The sequence below is a fragment of the Mobula birostris genome, unplaced genomic scaffold, assembly GCF_030028105.1.
Source record: "Mobula birostris isolate sMobBir1 unplaced genomic scaffold, sMobBir1.hap1 scaffold_1153, whole genome shotgun sequence".
In the NCBI taxonomy this organism is placed as follows: domain Eukaryota; kingdom Metazoa; phylum Chordata; class Chondrichthyes; order Myliobatiformes; family Myliobatidae; genus Mobula; species Mobula birostris.
Genome location: NW_027274194.1, coordinates 96,264 through 113,983, shown reverse-complemented (window position 1 = coordinate 113,983; position 17,720 = coordinate 96,264). Strand labels below are relative to the sequence as shown.

Sequence of the window (17,720 nt, the reverse complement as noted above, 5' to 3'; positions counted from 1 at the left end):
CAAGTGACACAAAGCTGGGTGGCAGTGTGAAATGTAAGGAGGACGTTATGAGAACGCAGGGTGACTTGGACGGGTTGGGTGAGTGGGCAGATGCATGGCAGATGCAGTTTAATGTAGATAAATGTGAGGTTATCCACTTTGGTGGCAAAAACGGGAAGGCAGATTATTATCTAAATGGAGTCAAGTTAGGAAAAGGGGAAGCACAACGAGATCTAGGTGTTCTTGTACATCAGTCACTGAAAGCAAGCATGCAAGTACAGCAGGCAGCGAAGAAAGCTAATGGCATGTTGGCCTTCATAATAAGGGAATTGAGTACAAGAGCAAAGAGGTCCTTCTGCAGTTGTACAGGGCCCTGGTGAGACCACACCTGGAGTACTGTGTGCAGTTTTGGTCTCCAAATTTGAGGAAGGACATTCTTGCTATTGAGGGAGTGCAGCGTAGGTTCACAAGGTTAATTCCTGGGATGGTGGGAATGTCATATGTTGAAAGATTGGAGCATCTGGGCTTGTATACACTGGAAATTAGAAGGATGAGAGGGGATCTGATTGAATCATGTAAGATTATTAAGGGATTGGACACGCTGGAGGCAGGAAACATGTTCCCACTGATGGGTGAGTCCAGAACCAGAGGCCACAGTTTAAGAATAAGGAGTAGGCCATTTAGTACGGAGTTGAGGAAAAACTTTTTCACTCAGAGGGTTGTGGTTCTGTGGAATGCTCTGCCTCAGAAGGCTCTGGAGGCCAATTCTCTGGATGCTTTCAAGGTAGAACTCTTAAAGATAGCAGAGTCAAGGGACATGGGGAGAAGGCAGGAATGGGGTGCTGATTGTGGATGATCAGCCACGATCACAGTGAATGGCGGTGCTGGCTCGAAGGGCTGAATGGCCTACTCCTGCACCTATTGTCTATTGCTGCCCCTCCATATTGATCACTGCTCCTCATTGGCTCCCTGTATTGTGATCGCTATTCCCCTCCTATCAACATGCTCCCCCTCCATATTGATCACTGCTCCTCACTGTCTCCCTGCATTGTGATCGCTATTCCCCTCCTACCGCCATGTTCCTCCCCCTCCATATTGATCACTGCTCCTCATTGTCTCCCTGCATTGTGATTGCTATCCCCCTCCTATCGACATGCTCCCCCTCCATATTGATCACTGCTCCTCATTGTCTCCCTGCATTGTGATCGCTATTCCCCTCCTATCTACATGCTCCTCTCCCTTCATTTTGATCACTGCTCCTCATTGTCTCCCTGGATTGTGATCGCTATTCCCCTCCTATCGCTATTGTCCCCCTCCATTTTGATCTCTGCTCCCCATCCCTGATTGCTCCCCCGAATCCTGGCCGCGGCTACCCGTGTCCCAACCCACCCACGCTCGTTCCTTGCGGCCGCTGCTCCCGCTGTCTCCCAGCCAGCTTCTCCCGTCGTGTCCCAATCAGTACTCCCCCTCCCGCCAGCCCCAGGACGTCTGGGGGGACTGACCTCGGCGGGCATCTGCATGAGCAGAACGGCGGCGAGTGGCCCCTGTGCTTGGCAGTAGCCCTCCTCGGGCTTGTAGACTGTGTAGGCTTTGAGAACTCGATACAGGTCCTGCTGGCTGCGGGGGAGAAGGTCAAAGCGTCAAACACCACAGAAACCCATCCGATCTGTGCAGGTCAAAACCCTATCCAAGCCAGCCCCATTTGTCCACGTTTACCCCATACCCCTCGAAACCTTCCCTATCCGTGTCCCTGTCCGAGTGTCGTCAATGTACCTGCCCCGACCACTTCCTCTGGCAGCTCGTTCCACAGACAGACCACCCGTATCCCTCTAAACCTTTCCTACCCGTGTCCCTGTCCGAGTGCCGTCAATGTACCTGCCCCGACCACTCCCTCTGGCAGCTCGTTCTGTAGAAGGACCATCCTCTGGGTGAAAAATTAGCCACTTGGGTCCCCTATCAAATCTTTGTCCCCTCTCACCTCACTCTCTCCCACTCAAACTCCCTCCTCTCTCTCTCTCCATATAACCATATAACAATTACAGCACGGAAACAAGCCATCTCAGCCCTTCTAGTCCGTGCCGAACTCTTACTCTCACCTCGTCCCACCAACCGGCACTCAGCCCATAACCTTCCATTCCTTTCCTGTCCATATATCTATCCAATTTAACTTTAAACAACAACATCGAACCTGCCTCGACCACTTCTCGTTCCACACAGCCACCACTCTCTGAGTAAAGAAATTCCCCCTTGTGTTATCCCTCAACTTTTGTCCTCTAACTCTCAACTCATGTCCTCTTGTTTGAATCTCCCCCACTCAACTATCCACGTCAACTCTATCAATCCCCCTCATAATTTTAAATACCTCTATCAAGTCCCCCCTCAACCTTCTATGCTCCAAAGAATAAAGACCCAACTTGTTTAACCTTTCTCTGTAACTTCGGAGATGAAACCCAAGCAACATTCTCGTAAGTCTTCTCTGTACTCTCTCTATTTTGCTGACATCTTTCCCATAATTTGGTGACCAAAACTACACACAATACTCCAAATTCTCACCAATGCCTTGTACAATTGCAACATTACATCCCAACTCCTATACTCAATGCTCTGATTTATAAAGGCCAGCATACCAAAAGCTTTCTTCACCACCCTGTCCACATGAGATTCCACCTTCAGGGAACTATGCACCATTATTCCTAGATCCCTCTGTTCTACTGCATTCTTCAATGCCATACCATTTACCATGTATGACCTATTTTGATTCGTCCTACTAAAATGTGGCACCTCACATTTATCAGCATTAAACTCCATCTGCCATCTTTCAGCCCACTCTTCTAACTGGCCTAAATCTCTCTGCAAGATTTGAAAACCTACTTCATTATCCACAACTCCACCTATCTTAGTATCATCTGCATACTTACTCATCCAATTTACCACCCCATCATCCAGATCATTAATATATATTACAAACAACATTGGACCCAGTACAGATCCCTGAGGCACACCGCTAGTCACAGGCCTCCAATCTGACAAACATTTATCCACCACTACTCTCTGTCGTCTCCCATCCAGCCACTGCTGAATCTATTTTACTACTTCAATATTAATACCTAATGATTGAACCTTCCTAACTAACTTTCTGTGTGGAACCTTGTCAAAGGCCTTACTGAAGTCCATATAGACAACATCCACCGCTTTATCCTCGTCAACTTTCCTAGTAACCTCATCAAAAAATTCAATAAGATTTGTCAAACATGACCTTCCACGCACAAATCCATGTTGACTGTTCCTAATCAGACCCTGTCTATCCAGATAATTATATATAGCATCTCTAAGAATACTCTCCATCAATTTACCCACCACTGACATCAAACTCACAGGCCGATAATTGCTAGGTTTGCTCTTAGAACCCTTTTTAAACAATGGAACAACATGAGTAATACGCCAATCCTCCGGCACTATCCCCGTTTCTAATGACATTTGAAATATCTCTATCAGAGCCCCTACTATTTCCACACTAACTTCCCTCAACGTCCTAGGGAATATCCTGTCAGGACCTGGAGACTTATCCACTTTTATATTCCTTCAAAGTGCCAGTATTTCCTCTTCTTTAATCATTAGAGTTTCCATAACTTCCCTACCTGTTTCCCTTATCTTACACACTTCAATATCCTTCTTCTTAGTGAATACCGAAAAAAAGAAATTGTTCAGAATCTCCTCCATCTCTTTTGGCTCCACACATAGCTGTCCACTCTGATTCTCTAAGGGACCAATTTTATCCCTCACTATCCATTTCCTAATAATATAACGGTAGAAACCCTTGGGATTTATTTTCACCTTACTTGCCAAAGCAACCTCGTATCTTCTTTTAGCATTTCTAATTTCTTTCTTAAGATTCTTTTTACATTCTTTATATTCCTCGAGCACCTCATTTACTCCATGCTGCCTATATTTATTGTAGATATCTCTCTTTTTCCGAACCAAGTTTTCAATATCCCTTGAAAACCATGGCTCTCTCAAACATTTAACCTTTCCTTTCAACCTAACATGAACATAAAGATTCTTTACTCTGAAAATTTCACCTTTAAATGAGCTCCATTTCTCGATTACACTTTTCCCATAAAACAAATTGTCCCAATCCACTCCTTCTAAATCCTTTTGCACCTCCTCAAAGTTAGCCTTTCTCCAATGAAAAATCTCAACCCTGGGTCCAGACCTATCCTTCTCCATAATTATATTGAAACTAATGGCATTGTGATCACTGGACCCGAAGTTCTCCCCAACACATACCTCCGTCACCTGACCTATCTCTTTCCCCAACAGGAGATCCAACACTGCCCCTTCTCTAGTTGGTACCTCTAGGTATTGCTGCAAAAAAACTATCCTGCACACGTTTTACAAACTCCAAACCATCCAGCCCTTTTACAGTATGGGCTTCCCAGTCTATGTGTGGAAAATTAAAATCTCCCACAATCACAACCTTGTGCTTACTACAAATACCTGCTATCTCCTTACAAATTGGTTCCTCCAATTCTCACTCCCCATTTGGTGGTGTATAATACACCCCCATAAAAGTTACTACACCTTTCCCATTCCTCAATTCCACCCAAATAGCCTCCCTAGACGAGCTCTCCAATCTATCCTGCCAGAGTGCAGCTGTAATATATTCTCTGACAAGCAATGCAACACTTCTCCCTCTTGTCCCTCCGATTCTATCACACCTAAAGCAATTAAATCCAGGAATATTTAGTTGCCAATCACACCTCTCCTGTAACCACGTTTCACTAATAGCTACAACATCATATTTCCAGGTATCAATCCATGCTCTAAGCTCATCCACCTTTCTTACAATGCTCCTAGCATTAAAATTAATGCATTTAAGAAACTCTCCACCTCTTACTCTCTGTTTATCTCTAACGTGCAAACAACTTTACTATTTTCTGTTTCTTCCTTCTCCCCTACATCTGTTCTGACACTCTGGTTCCCCTCCTCCCCCCCCCCCCCCCGTATCTCGTATGCCTTGTATCCCCCACTTGTATCTTGCTGCAGAAGATCGTGAACACAGCCCGGCACATCACACAAACCAATCCTCTGTCCGTGGGCTCACTTCACACCGCACGCTGTCGGAGCAGTGCTGCCAGGATAATCAAGGACACCACCCACCCGGCCAACACACTTTCCGTCCCTCTCCCCTCCGGGAGAAGCTCAGGAGCTTGAAGACTCGTATGGCCAGATTTGGGAACGGCTTCTTTCCAACTGTGATAAGACTGCTGAACGGATCCTGACCCGGATCTGGGCCGTACCCTCCGAATATCCAGACCTGCCTCTCGGTTTTTCTGCACGACCTTACTTCCCATTTTTCTATTTTCTATTTATGATTTCTAATTTAAATTTTTAATATAGTCATAGTCATACTTTATTAATCCCGAGGAAAATTGGTTTTGTTATATTTACTATCGATTCGTAATCCAGGGCGTGTGAAGCGCAGAATCAAATATCGCTGTGATGATTGTACGTTCTAGTATCAATTGTTTGGCGACAATAAACTATAAAGTATCAGACACTCTGGTTCCCCTCTCCCCTTGCATCTAGTCTAAATCCACAGGAGCCTCTCTAGCAAACCGACCCGCAAGAATATTTGTCGCCCTCCAGTTCAGACGTGGACCGTCCCACTGGAACGGGTCCCACCTTCCCTGGAAAACTGCCCAAATATCTATAAATCTGAAGCCCTCCCTCCTGCACCAGGTCTTCAGCCACGTGTTCATCTGCTCTATCTTACTATTTCTAAACCTGCCTGCACATGGCACTGGTAGCAATCCTGACATTGCTATCCTGGAGGTCCTGTTCTTTAATTCGGCGCCTAACTCCCTAAACTCTCCCTTCAGGACCTCCTCGCCCTTCCTACCCACGTCATCGGTCCCTCTGTGGACCACGGCGTCCGGCTGCTCACCCTCCCTCTTGAGAATACCGGTTCTCCACACCTCCCTCCGTCCGCCACCCCCCCCCCACCGCCTACCTACCTCGCTCCACCCCACTCTCCCTCTGTATACTCCCAAACCAACACTCACTCACCCTCCCTCACCCCGCCTCTCTCGTTCCCACCCTCCCCGTCCTTCTGCCAGGGAGGCACAGAGCACCACAGGATGAAAACAGGCCCACCAGCCCCCCAAGCCCGTGCCAAAACCGCTTCACCATTTCATCCCATCCACCCGCACCCGGACCAGAGACCCAAATACCTCCCTCTCGCACCCCCACCCCCAGCCTTCCCTCCATCCCTGACTCTTTTCCTCCCTCTCTCCACAGCAACTCACCCCGTCCCTTCCCGCGACAGGAACATCTCGTGGAAGGGGAACTGGCGATGGAGGTCTTTCTCGATGGCTTCCAGCCACTGCCTGTCCCCAGCCGACTCGTCCAGCACCTGGGGAAGAACCGCGGAACAGGGAGTGTGTGACGGGACGATGCGGAGGGAGATTCACTCTGTGTCTGACCCCGGGAGTGTGTGATGGGACGGTGCGGAGGGAGATTCACTCTGTGTCTGACCCCGGGAGTGTGTGACGGGACGGTGAGGAGGGAGATTCACTCTGTGTCTGACCCCGGGAGTGTGTGACGGGACGGTGCGGAGGGAGATTCACTCTGTGTCTGACCCCGGGAGTGTGTGACGGGACGGTGCGGAGGGAGATTCACTCTGTGTCTGACCCCGGGAGTGTGTGATGGGACTGTGCGGAGGGAGATTCACTCTGTGTCTGACCCCGGGAGTGTGTGACGGGACGGTGCGGAGGGAGATTCACTCTGTGTCTGACCCCGGGAGTGTGTGACGGGACGGTGCGGAGGGAGATTCACTCTGTGTCTGACCCCGGGAGTGTGTGATGGGACTGTGCGGAGGGAGATTCACTCTGTGTCTGACCCCGGGAGTGTGTGACGGGACGGTGCGGAGGGAGATTCACTCTGTGTCTGACCCCGGGAGTGTGTGATGGGACTGTGCGGAGGGAGATTCACTCTGTGTCTGACCCCGGGAGTGTGTGATGGGACGGTGCGGAGGGAGATTCACTCTGTGTCTGACCCCGGGAGTGTGTGATGGGACTGTGCGGAGGGAGATTCACTCTGTGTCTGACCCCGGGAGTGTGTGATGGGACGGTGCGGAGGGAGATTCACTCTGTGTCTGACCCCGGGAGTGTGTGATGGGACGGTGCGGAGGGAGATTCACTCTGTGTCTGACCCCGGGAGTGTGTGATGGGACGGTGCGGAGGGAGATTCACTCTGTGTCTGACCCCGGGAGTGTGTGATGGGACGGTGCGGAGGGAGATTCACTCTGTGTCTGACCCCGGGAGTGTGTGATGGGATGATACGCACCTTAAATATATTTTTATTCTGAAGCATCCGTGACTTAGCCCCACAAAGCAGTGGCCAAATTCGGGATCGCATGGAAGAAGGAATACCTTTTCGACATCGTAACATTATCTGCAAACAAAGGTTAAAGGTTACATGTATTGGAACTGTGCATGGTGCTCCCGGTGTGTGTGGGTCTGACCCAGGGGGGGGATACGGAGATGGGAACTGTGCACGGTGCTCCCGGTGTGTGTGGGTCTGACCCAGGGGAGGATACGGAGACGGGAACTGTGCACGGTGCTCCCGGTGTGTGTGGGTCTGACCCAGGGGAGGATACGGAGACGGGAACTGTGCACGGTGCTCCCGGTGTGTGTGGGTCTGACCCAGGGGAGATATGGAGACGGGAACTGTGCACGGTGCTCCCGGTGTGTGTGGGTCTGACCCAGGGGGGGGATACGGAGATGGGAACTGTGCACGGTGCTCCCGGTGTGTGTGGGTCTGACCCAGGGGAGGATACGGAGACGGGAACTGTGCACGGTGCTCCCGGTGTGTGTGGGTCTGACCCAGGGTGGATACGGAGACGGGAACTGTGCACGGTGCTCCCGGTGTGTGTGGGTCTGACCCAGGGGAGGATACGGAGACGGGAACTGTGCACGGTGCTCCCGGTGTGTGTGGGTCTGACCCAAGGGGGATACGGAGACGGGAACTGTGCACGGTGCTCCCGGTGTGTGTGGGTCTGACCCAGGGGGGATACGGAGACGGGAACTGTGCACGGTGCTCCCGGTGTGTGTGGGTCTGACCCAGGGGGGATACGGAGACGGGAACTGTGCACGGTGCTCCCGGTGTGTGTGGGTCTGACCCAGGGGGGATACGGAGACCAGAACTGTGCACGGTGCTCCCGGTGCATGTGGGTCTGACCCAGGGGGGGGATACGGAGACGGGAACTGTGCACGGTGCTCCTGGTGTGCGGGTCTGACCCAGGGGGGATTCGGAGACGGGAACTGTGCACGGTGCTCCTGGTGTGTGTGGGTCTGACCCAGGGGTGATACGGAGACGGGAACTGTGTACGGTGCTCCCGGTGTGTGCGGGTCTGACCCGGGGGGGGGGATACGGAGACGGGAACTGTGCACGGTGCTCCCGGTGTGTGTGGGTCTGACCCGGGGGGGGATACGGAGACGGGAACTGTGCACGGTGCTCCCGGTGTGTGTGGGTCTGACCCGGGGGGATACGGAGACGGGAACTGTGCACGGTGCTCCCGGTGTGTGTGGGTCTGACCCGGGGGGATACGGAGACGGGAACTGTGCACGGTGCTCCCGGTGTGTGTTGGTCTGACCCGGGGGGGATACGGAGACAGGAACTGTGCACGGTGCTCCCGGTGTGTGTGGGTCTGACCCGGGGGGGGGATACGGAGACGGGAACTGTGCACGGTGCTCCCGGTGTGTGTGGGTCTGACCCGGGGGGATATGGAGACGGGAACTGTGCACGGTGCTCCCGGTGTGTGTGGGTCTGACCCAGGGGGGGATACGGAGACGGGAACTGTGCACGGTGCTCCTGGTGTGTGTGGGTCTGACCCAGGGGGGATACGGAGACAGGAACTGTGCACGGTGCTCCCGGTGTGTGTGGGTCTGACCCGGGGGGGCGGATACGGAGACAGGAACTGTGCACGGTGCTCCCGGTGTGTGTGGGTCTGACCCAGGGGGGATACGGAGACGGGAACTGTGCATGGTGCTCCCGGTGTGTGTGGGTCTGACCCGGAGGGAGCATACAGAGAGGGGAACTGTGCACGGTGTTCCCGGTGCGTGTGGGTCTGACCCAGGGGGGGGATACGGAGACGGGAACTGTGCATGGTGCTCCCGGTGTGTGTTGGTCTGACCCGGGGGGGGGGGGGGGATACGGAGACAGGAACTGTGCACGGTGCTCCCGGTGTGTGTGGGTCCGACCTGGCGGGGGGGGGGGGAATACGGAGATGGGAACTGTGCACGGTGCTCCCGGTGTGTGTGGGTCTGACCCAGGGGGGATACGGAGACGGGAACTGTGCACGGTGCTCCCGGTGTGTGTGGGTCTGACCCAGGGGGGATACGGAGACGGGAACTGTGCACGGTGCTCCCGGTGTGTGTGGGTCTGACCCAGGGGGGATACGGAGACGGGAACTGTACACGGTGTTCCCGGTGTGTGTGGATCTGACCCAGGGGGGATACGGAGACGGGAACTGTGCACGGTGCTCCCGGTGTGTGGGTCTGACCCGGGGGAATACGGAGACGGGAACTGTGCACGGTGCTCCCGGTGTGTGTGGGTCTGACCCAGGGGGGATACGGAGACGGGAACTGTGCACGGTGCTCCCGGTGTGTGTGGGTCTGACCCAAGGGGGATACGGAGATGGGAACTGTGCACGGTGCTCCCGGTGTGTGTGGGTCTGACCCAGGGGGGATTCGGAGACAGGAACTGTGCACGGTGCTCCTGGTGTGTGTGGGTCTGACCCGGGGGGACACGGAGACGGGAACTGTGCACGGTGCTCCCGGTGTGTGTGGGTCTGACCCGGGGGGACACGGAGACGGGAACTGTGCACGGTGCTCCCGGTGTGTGCGGGTCTGACCCAGGGGGGATACGGAGACGGAAACTGTGCACGGTGCTCCCGGTGTGTGTGGGTCTAACCCAGGGGGATACGGAGACGGGAACTGTGCACGGTGCTCCCGGTGTGTGTGGGTCTGACCCAGGGGGGATACGGAGACGGGAACTGTGCACGGTGCTCCCGATGTGTGTGGGTCTGACCCAGGGGGGATACGGAGACGGGAACTGTGCACGGAGCTCCCGGTGTGTGTGGGTCTGACCCGGGCGGGGGGGGATACGGAGACGGGAACTGTGCACGGTGTTCCCGGTGTGTGTGGATCTGACCCAGGGGGGATACGGAGACGGGAACTGTGCACGGTGCTCCCGGTGTGTGGGTCTGACCCGGGGGGACACGGAGACGGGAACTGTGCACGGTGCTCCTGGTGTGTGTGGGTCTGACCCGGGGGGACACGGAGACGGGAACTGTGCACGGTGCTCCCGGTGTGTGTGGGTCTGACCCGGGGGGACACGGAGACGGGAACTGTGCACGGTGCTCCCGGTGTGTGCGGGTCTGACCCAGGGGGGATACGGAGACGGGAACTGTGCACGGTGCTCCCGGTGTGTGTGGGTCTGACCCAGGGGGATACGGAAATAGGAACTGTGCATGGTGCTCCCGGTGTGTGTGGGTCTGACCCGGGGAGATACGGAGACGGGAACTGTGCACGGTGCTCCCGGTGTGTGTTGGTCTGACCCGGGGAGATACGGAGACGGGAACTGTGCACGGTGCTCCCGGTGTGTGTTGGTCTGACCCGGGGAGATACGGAGACGGGAACTGTGCACGGTGCTCCCGATGTGTGTGGGTCTGACCCGGGGGAACACGGAGACGGGAATGTGCACGCTGTTGGGACCACTTCTTTTTATTCTGTATATCAATGATGGAATGGATGGCTTTGTTGCTACGAAGGTTGATGGAGGGACAGGTAGTGTTGAGGGGACAGGTAGTGTTGAGGAGACAGGTAGGCTGCAGAAGGACTTAGACAGATGAGGCGAATGGGCAAGAAAATGGCAAATGAGATACCATGTTGGAAAATGCATGGTCGTGCACTTTGGTAGAAATAAATGTGCGGACTATTTTCTAAATGGGGAGGAAATCCAGAAATCTGAGGTGCAGAGGGAGCTGGGAGTCCTTCTGCAGAACACCCTGAAGGTTAACTTGCAGGTCGAGTCGGTGGTGGCAGGTTAGCATTCATTTCATTTCACGAGGTCTAGAGTACAAGAGCAGGGATGTGATGCTGAGCCTTTATAAGGCACTGGTGAGGCCTCACCTTGAGTACTGTGAACAGTTTTGGGCCCCTCATCTTAGAAAAGATGTGCAGGCATTGGAGAGGGTCCAGAGGAGGTTCACGAGGAAGATTCCAGGAATGAAAGGGTTATCATACGAGGAACATTTGATGGCTCTGGGTCTGTACTCACTGGAATTCAGAAGGATGAGGGGGGATCTCATTGAAACCTTTTGAATGTTGAAAGGCCCAGACAGAGTAGATGTGGAAAGGATGTTTCCCGTGGTGGGGGAGTCTAGGACAAGAGGGCACAGCCTCAGGATAGAGGGGCGCCCTTTCAAAGCAGAGATGTGGAGAGGGTGGTGAATTTGTGGGATTAGTTGTCACATGCAGCTGTGGAGGCCAGGTCATTGGGTGTATTTAAGGCAGAGATTGATATGTTCCTGATTGGACATGGCATCAAAGGTTACGGGGAGAAGGCCGGGAACTGGGGTTGAGGAGGAGAATGATTGAATGGCAGAGCAGACTCAATGGGCCAGACGGCCGAATTCTGCCCCTGCCTGTGTCTGACGGCCGTCTGGTGCTCCCGATGTGGGTCTGACCCCCGGGGCGGGGGGGGGGGGGGGGGCGAGCCTGCGCGGGGCCATACGAACCTTTTTATATCTCCGCGTGATCGATCTCTCCCAGTTTTGTTCGGTCTCCAGCCACTTCTTCTCCCGCTCACGGATGACCTCCGCCGGGATTCGCGCCGCCCTGTGCACGGAGACGGAGGGAACGCGTGAGGGGGCGGGGGCACCTCTCGCTCGGGCGGGCGGGTGGAGGGAGCGGCTTATAAGGACGCCGTTTGCAATGGCGACAGGCAGTAGGGCCTAGTCTTTGGTTTCTACGGTGACAGGTACCGGGGCCTACTCAACGGTAGGGTGCCATGCCAACTGGTTGCTATGGTGACAGGCATTGGGGTCTAGGGAGGCACGTAGGCCTTCTCATTGGTGGGACGGCATGACGACTGGTTTCTATGGTGACAGGCACTGGGGCCTACCCATTGGTAGGGTGCCATGCCAACTGGTTGCTATGGTGACAGGCATTGGGGTCTAGGGAGGCACGTAGGCCTTCTCATTGGTGGGACGGCATGACGACTGGTTTCTATGGTGACAGGCACTGGGGCCTACCCATTGGTAGGGTGCCATGCCAACTGGTTGCTATGGTGACAGGCATTGGGGTCTAGGGAGGCATGTAGGCCTTCTCATTGGTGGGACGGCATGACGACTGGTTTCTATGGTGACAGGCTGGGGAGGTGCCCTACAGGTTTGGAAAAACTGTTGGTTTCCATAGTTACAGCCCACCAGTTCTATGGTAACACATGAGCTGTCCGTCGGTCACCATAGTAACAGAATAACTGGGTCCACTGCTGAAGGCCAAGGCGGGACAACAGGCTTCGATAGCGACAGGCTGGCCGGGCCCGTTACTGGTTTCTATGGTAACAGACCAGGGAGCCTACTGGTAACCTGGTTGGGGGAGGGGCAACTTATTTCCATAGCAACAGGCTAAGGAGGCCTACCGGCTTCCATGGTAACGGGAATGCAGAGCCATGAGGTTCCTATGGCAACACGGCGGCGATCCGCTGGTTTCTATGGTAAGCTGGTGGGGGGGCAACCTGTTTCTATAGTAACAGGTTTGCGGGTCTGCTGGTTTCTACGGTAACAGCATAGGCTTCTGAGGCCCTGCTGTTTCCGTGGCAATGGGCTGGTGAACCCCACCAGTTTCCGTGGGATCAACCATGGGAAGGGCTCTACCGGTTTCTATGACAACAGGCTTAGCGCCTCCCTTGGCAACAGGCCGGTTTCCATGGCAATGAGCTGGTGGGGGGCCTGAAGGATTCCACAGCAACAGGCTTTTGCGCCGTAAAAGTTTCGACAGCAACAGGCGTGAGGGGCCTACAGGTTTCCACGGCAACGGGCACGAGGGGCCTACAGGCCTCAGCGGGCATCTCCGCGGCTCACGGTTGCCGCGGCGGCCGGCTCCCCCCCCCCACACCACCAACTCCCCACCCCCCCACCCCGGTGACTCACTCTCCGGTGAAATTGGATCCGCCGACAAAGCCATATCGGTCGGCGTTGGGGAGCGAGGCCTCACCGCCATTGATCTCCGAGTCCGAGCCCAGCGAGCTGCCGCCGTCGGCGGCCAGGCTCAGAGAGTCCAGGCCGCTGGAGAGGCTGTCCGACGGCGGCAGAGGGAAGGCGGCGAGGGACGAGGGGGGAGGCCCGGTCCTCGGCTCCATCCGCCCGGCCACCGAGAGCCCCTGGGGACGTGGTCCTGTGGGGGGGGGGGGGGGGAGAGAGAGAGACGGACAGAAACGTTGGACCAGGACCTTTCCAACCCAATCACACCCAACGGGACGTCCTCGTCCCACCCCACTCTCCCCTCAGCCCGTCAAACCCCCACCCTCAGACACCTCCCACCTCCCCCCTCGAGACGTCCCAGCAGCGGTCACAGGGGGTGACGGAGACGGGGAGGGAGGGGGTTTGGGAGACGGGGAGGGGTGTAGGGGAGGGAGGGGGTGACGGAGACGAGGAGGGGTGTAGGGGAGGGAGGGGGTGACGGAGACGGGGAGGGAGGGGGTGACAGAGATGGGGAGGGGTGTAGGGGAGGGAGGGGGTGACAGAGATGGGGAGGGAGTGAAGAGGAGGGTGAGGATGACAGAGATGGGGAGGGGGTGAAGAGGAGGGTGGGGGTGTTGGAGACTGGAGTGATGGGGTGATGGAGAGGGAGGGGATGTCAGAGATGAGGAAGGGAGGGGTGACACAGACGGGGAGGGTTGCCGGACAGGGAGGAGGTGTCGGAGACGGGGAGGTGTGTAGGAGAGGGAAGGCTGAGGGATTTGGGGAGCGAGGGGGTGACAGAGACTGGGAGGGAGGGGGTGTCGGAGATGGGAAAGGGCTGACAGTTGGGCTTGTGGGTCGGTGGGGGGGTTTACAGCGACGGGGAGGGCCGCCTCACACGGACATTGCTCCTTCCTCTCCACCCTCCCTCACCTCCCTCCATCTCCTCCCTTCTTCCTCTCTCTCTCGCTCCGTCTGTCTCAGCAACCTTACCCCTGGGGGGAGGCAGACCTGTTGGCGACCGATCGGGGGCGCTTCGCGTCTCTCGCGGGGCGTCCCGGGGGTGGGTGGGTGGGGGAGAGACGGAGTGCGGATCCCTCGGTCGGCCCCTCGCTCACCTCTCGAGGATCCGCGGCCGAGTTCTTCCGCTGGCCCTGCTTGGGCGTGGAGGCCTTGCGGCCGTTGACTCTGCGGTTGACGTCAGCCGGAGGTGCTCGCGGGTTGGGGAGGGAGGTCGGCCGAGGAAAAATAAAAGTCGACAGCACAAAAAAACACAGAGAACGTGCAGTACCGTCCAGGCCCTTCGGCCCACAAAGCTGTGCTGTACGTGTCCCTACCTTAGAACTACCCAGGCTTCACCCAGAGCCCTCTGTTCTTCTCAGCTCCATCCAGGAATCTCTTAAAAGACCCTATCATTGCCGCCTTTCCCTGTCTCTAACCCAGTCACAGGGACCTGGAGCCCTGACTAATCCCCCCTCTTTCTCTCTCCCTCTCTCCCCCCCCAGCCTCCCCCCCCCCCACCGCCGCCCCATCGAGCTGGAGGAGCACAGAGGGAGATTTACGAGGATGTCGCCGGGACTCGAGGGACTGAGTTACCAGTCCAGGATGCTGCCTGGATTAGAGAAGGTGCAGAGGAGATTTACAAGGATACTGCCTAGATTAGAGAGGGTGCAGAGGAGATTGACCAGGACGCTGCCTGGATTAGAGAGGGTGCAGAGGAGATTGACCAGGATGCTGCCTGGATTAGAGAGGGTGCACAGGAGATTCACCAGGATGCTGCCTGGATTAGAGAGGGTGCAGAGGAGATTGACCAGGACGCTGCCTGGATTAGAGAAGGTGCAGAGGAGATTTACAAGGACACTGCCTAGATTAGAGAGGGTGCAGAGGAGATTGACCAGGACGCTGCCTGGATTAGAGAAGGTGCAGAGGAGATTTACAAGGACACTGCCTAGATTAGAGAGGGTGCAGAGGAGATTCACCAGGACGCTGCCTAGATTAGAGAGGGTGCAGAGGAGATTCACCAGGACGCTGCCTGGATTAGAGAGGGTGCAGAGGAGATTGACCAGGACGCTGCCTGGATTAGAGAAGGTGCAGAGGAGATTGACCAGGATGCTGCCTGGATTAGAGAGGGTGCAGAGGAGATTTACAAGGATACTGCCTAGATTAGAGAGGGTGCAGAGGAGATTCACCAGGATGCTTCCTGGATTAGAGAGCGTGTAGAGGAGACTTACAAGGATGCTGCCTGGATTAGAGAGGGTGCAGAGGAGATTTGCAAGGATGTTGTCTGGATTAGAGAGGGTGCAGAGGAGATTGACCAGGATGCTGCCTGGATTAGAGGGGGTGCAGAGGAGATTTACAAGGATATTGCCTAGATTAGAGAGGGTGCAGAGGAGATTCGCCAGGATGCTGCCTGGATTAGAGAGGGTACAGAGGAGATTTACAAGGATACTGCCTAGATTAGAGAGGGTGCAGAGGAGATTCACCAGGATGCTGCCTGGATTAGAGAGGGTGCAGAGGAGATTGACCGGGATGCTGCCTGGATGAGAGGGGGTGCAGAGCAGATTGACCAGGATGCTGCCTGGATTAGAGAGGCTGCAGAGGAGATTGACCGGGATGCTGCCCGGATTAGAGAGGGTGCAGAGGAGATTGACCGGGATGCTGCCTGGATTACAGAGGGTGCAGAGGAGGTTCACCAGGATGCTGCCTGGATTAGAGAGGGTGCAGAGGAGATTCACCGGGACGCTGCCTGGATTAGAGAGGGTGCAGAGGAGATTGACCAGGATGCTGCCTGGATTAGAGAGGGTGCAGAGGAGATTGACCGGGACACTGCCTGGATTAGAGAGGGTGCAGAGGAGATTGACCGGGACACTGCCTGGATTAGAGAGGGTGCAGAGGAGATTGACCAGGATGCTGCCTGGATTAGAGAGGGTGCAGAGGAGATTCACCGGGACGCTGCCTGGATTAGAGAGGGTGCAGAGGAGATTGACCAGGATGCTGCCTGGATTAGAGAGGGTGCAGAGGAGATTGACCGGGACGCTGTCTGGATTAGAGATGGTGCAGAGGAGATTGACTGGGACGCTGCCTGGATTAGAGAGGGTGCAGAGGAGATTGACCGGGACGCTGTCTGGATTAGAGAGGGTGCAAAGGACATTCACCGGGATGCTGCCTGGATTAGAGAGGGCGCAGAGGACATTCACCAGGAGGCTGCCTGGATTAGAGAGGGTGCAGAGGAGATTTACAAGGATACTGCCTAGATTAGAGAGGGTGCAGAGGAGATTCACCAGAATGCTGCCTGGATTAGAGAGGGTGCAGAGGAGATTTGCAAGGATGTTGTCTGGATTAGAGAGGATGCAGAGGAGATTGACCAGGACGCTGCCTGGATTAGAGAGGGTGCAGAGGAGATTGACCAGGACGCTGCCTGGATTAGAGAGGGTGCAGAGGAGATTTGCAAGGATGCTGCCTGGATTAGAGAGGGTGCAGAGGAGATTGACCAGGACGCTGCCTGGATTAGAGAGGGTGCAGAGGACATTCACCAGGAGGCTGCCTGGATTAGAGAGGGTGCAGAGGAAATTGACCGGGATGCTGCCTGGATTAGAGAGGGTGCAGAGGAGATTGACCGGGATGCTGCCTGGATTAGAGAGGGTGCAGAAGAGATTCACCAGGACGCTGCCTGGATTAGAGAGGGTGCAGAGGAGATTCACCAGGACGCTGCCTGGATTAGAGAGGGTGCAGAGGAGATTGACCAGGACGCTGCCAGGAGTTAGAGAGGGTGCAGAGGAGATTGACCGGGACGCTGCCTGGATTAGAGAAGGTGCAGAGGAGATTGACCGGGACGCTGCCTGAATTAGAGAGGGTGCAGAGAGATTGACCAGGACGCTGCCTGGATTAGAGGGCACGTTTTACGAGGAGAGGTTGAGCGAGTGAGGGCTTGTCTCTCTGGAGCGAGTGAGAGTGAGAGATGACTTGATGGAGCTGTACAAGATGGGAAGAGGCGCAGATCGATTGGACAGCAGAGATCTTTCCCCAGGGCGAATGCGAAGGGAAATAATTTGAAGGCGATTGAAGGGAAGTTTAGGGGGAGGGGTGTCAGAGAAGTTTCTCATTACACAGAGAGTGGTGGGCGTGGGAACGCCCTGCCGGGGGCGTTGGGGGGGGGGGGGTTGTAGAGACAGATACATTAGGGACCTGTAAGAGACTCGTAGATAGGCACGAGGATGATGGGGAAATGGAGGGTTTTGAATGAGGGGAAGGGTTAGATTAACCTTAGAGTAGGTTTAACGTCCAACTGTGGGCCAGAGGCCCTGCACTGTGAGGGAGCTGCATTTTCCAAAGTCAGATGGAGGTGTGTATTTCATGGTGAACAGCAGGGACCCTGGGGAGTGTTGTAGAACAGAGGGACCTCGGGGTACGGGGACACAGTTCTCTGAAAGTGGTGTCACAGGTAGACAGGGACCCTGGGGAGTGTTGTAGAACAGAGGGACCTCGGGGTACA

At 55.3% G+C, this 17,720-nt stretch overlaps 1 protein-coding gene across 1 annotated transcript; it reads right to left on the bottom strand.

The window, feature by feature from the left end:
* Window positions 1–1,481: 1,481 nt before the first annotated feature.
* On the bottom strand, window positions 1,482–14,339 carry LOC140192313 (carabin-like; the record flags this gene model as incomplete). Its single annotated transcript, XM_072249977.1, has 6 exons — window positions 14,222–14,339; window positions 13,199–13,442; window positions 11,783–11,882; window positions 7,327–7,434; window positions 6,288–6,394; window positions 1,482–1,596 (listed from the first exon to the last, which is right to left on the bottom strand). Coding segments are annotated over exons 2-6 (639 nt in total), but the record flags the coding sequence as incomplete, so codon positions are not given.
* Between the last annotated feature and the right edge of the window lie 3,381 nt (window positions 14,340–17,720).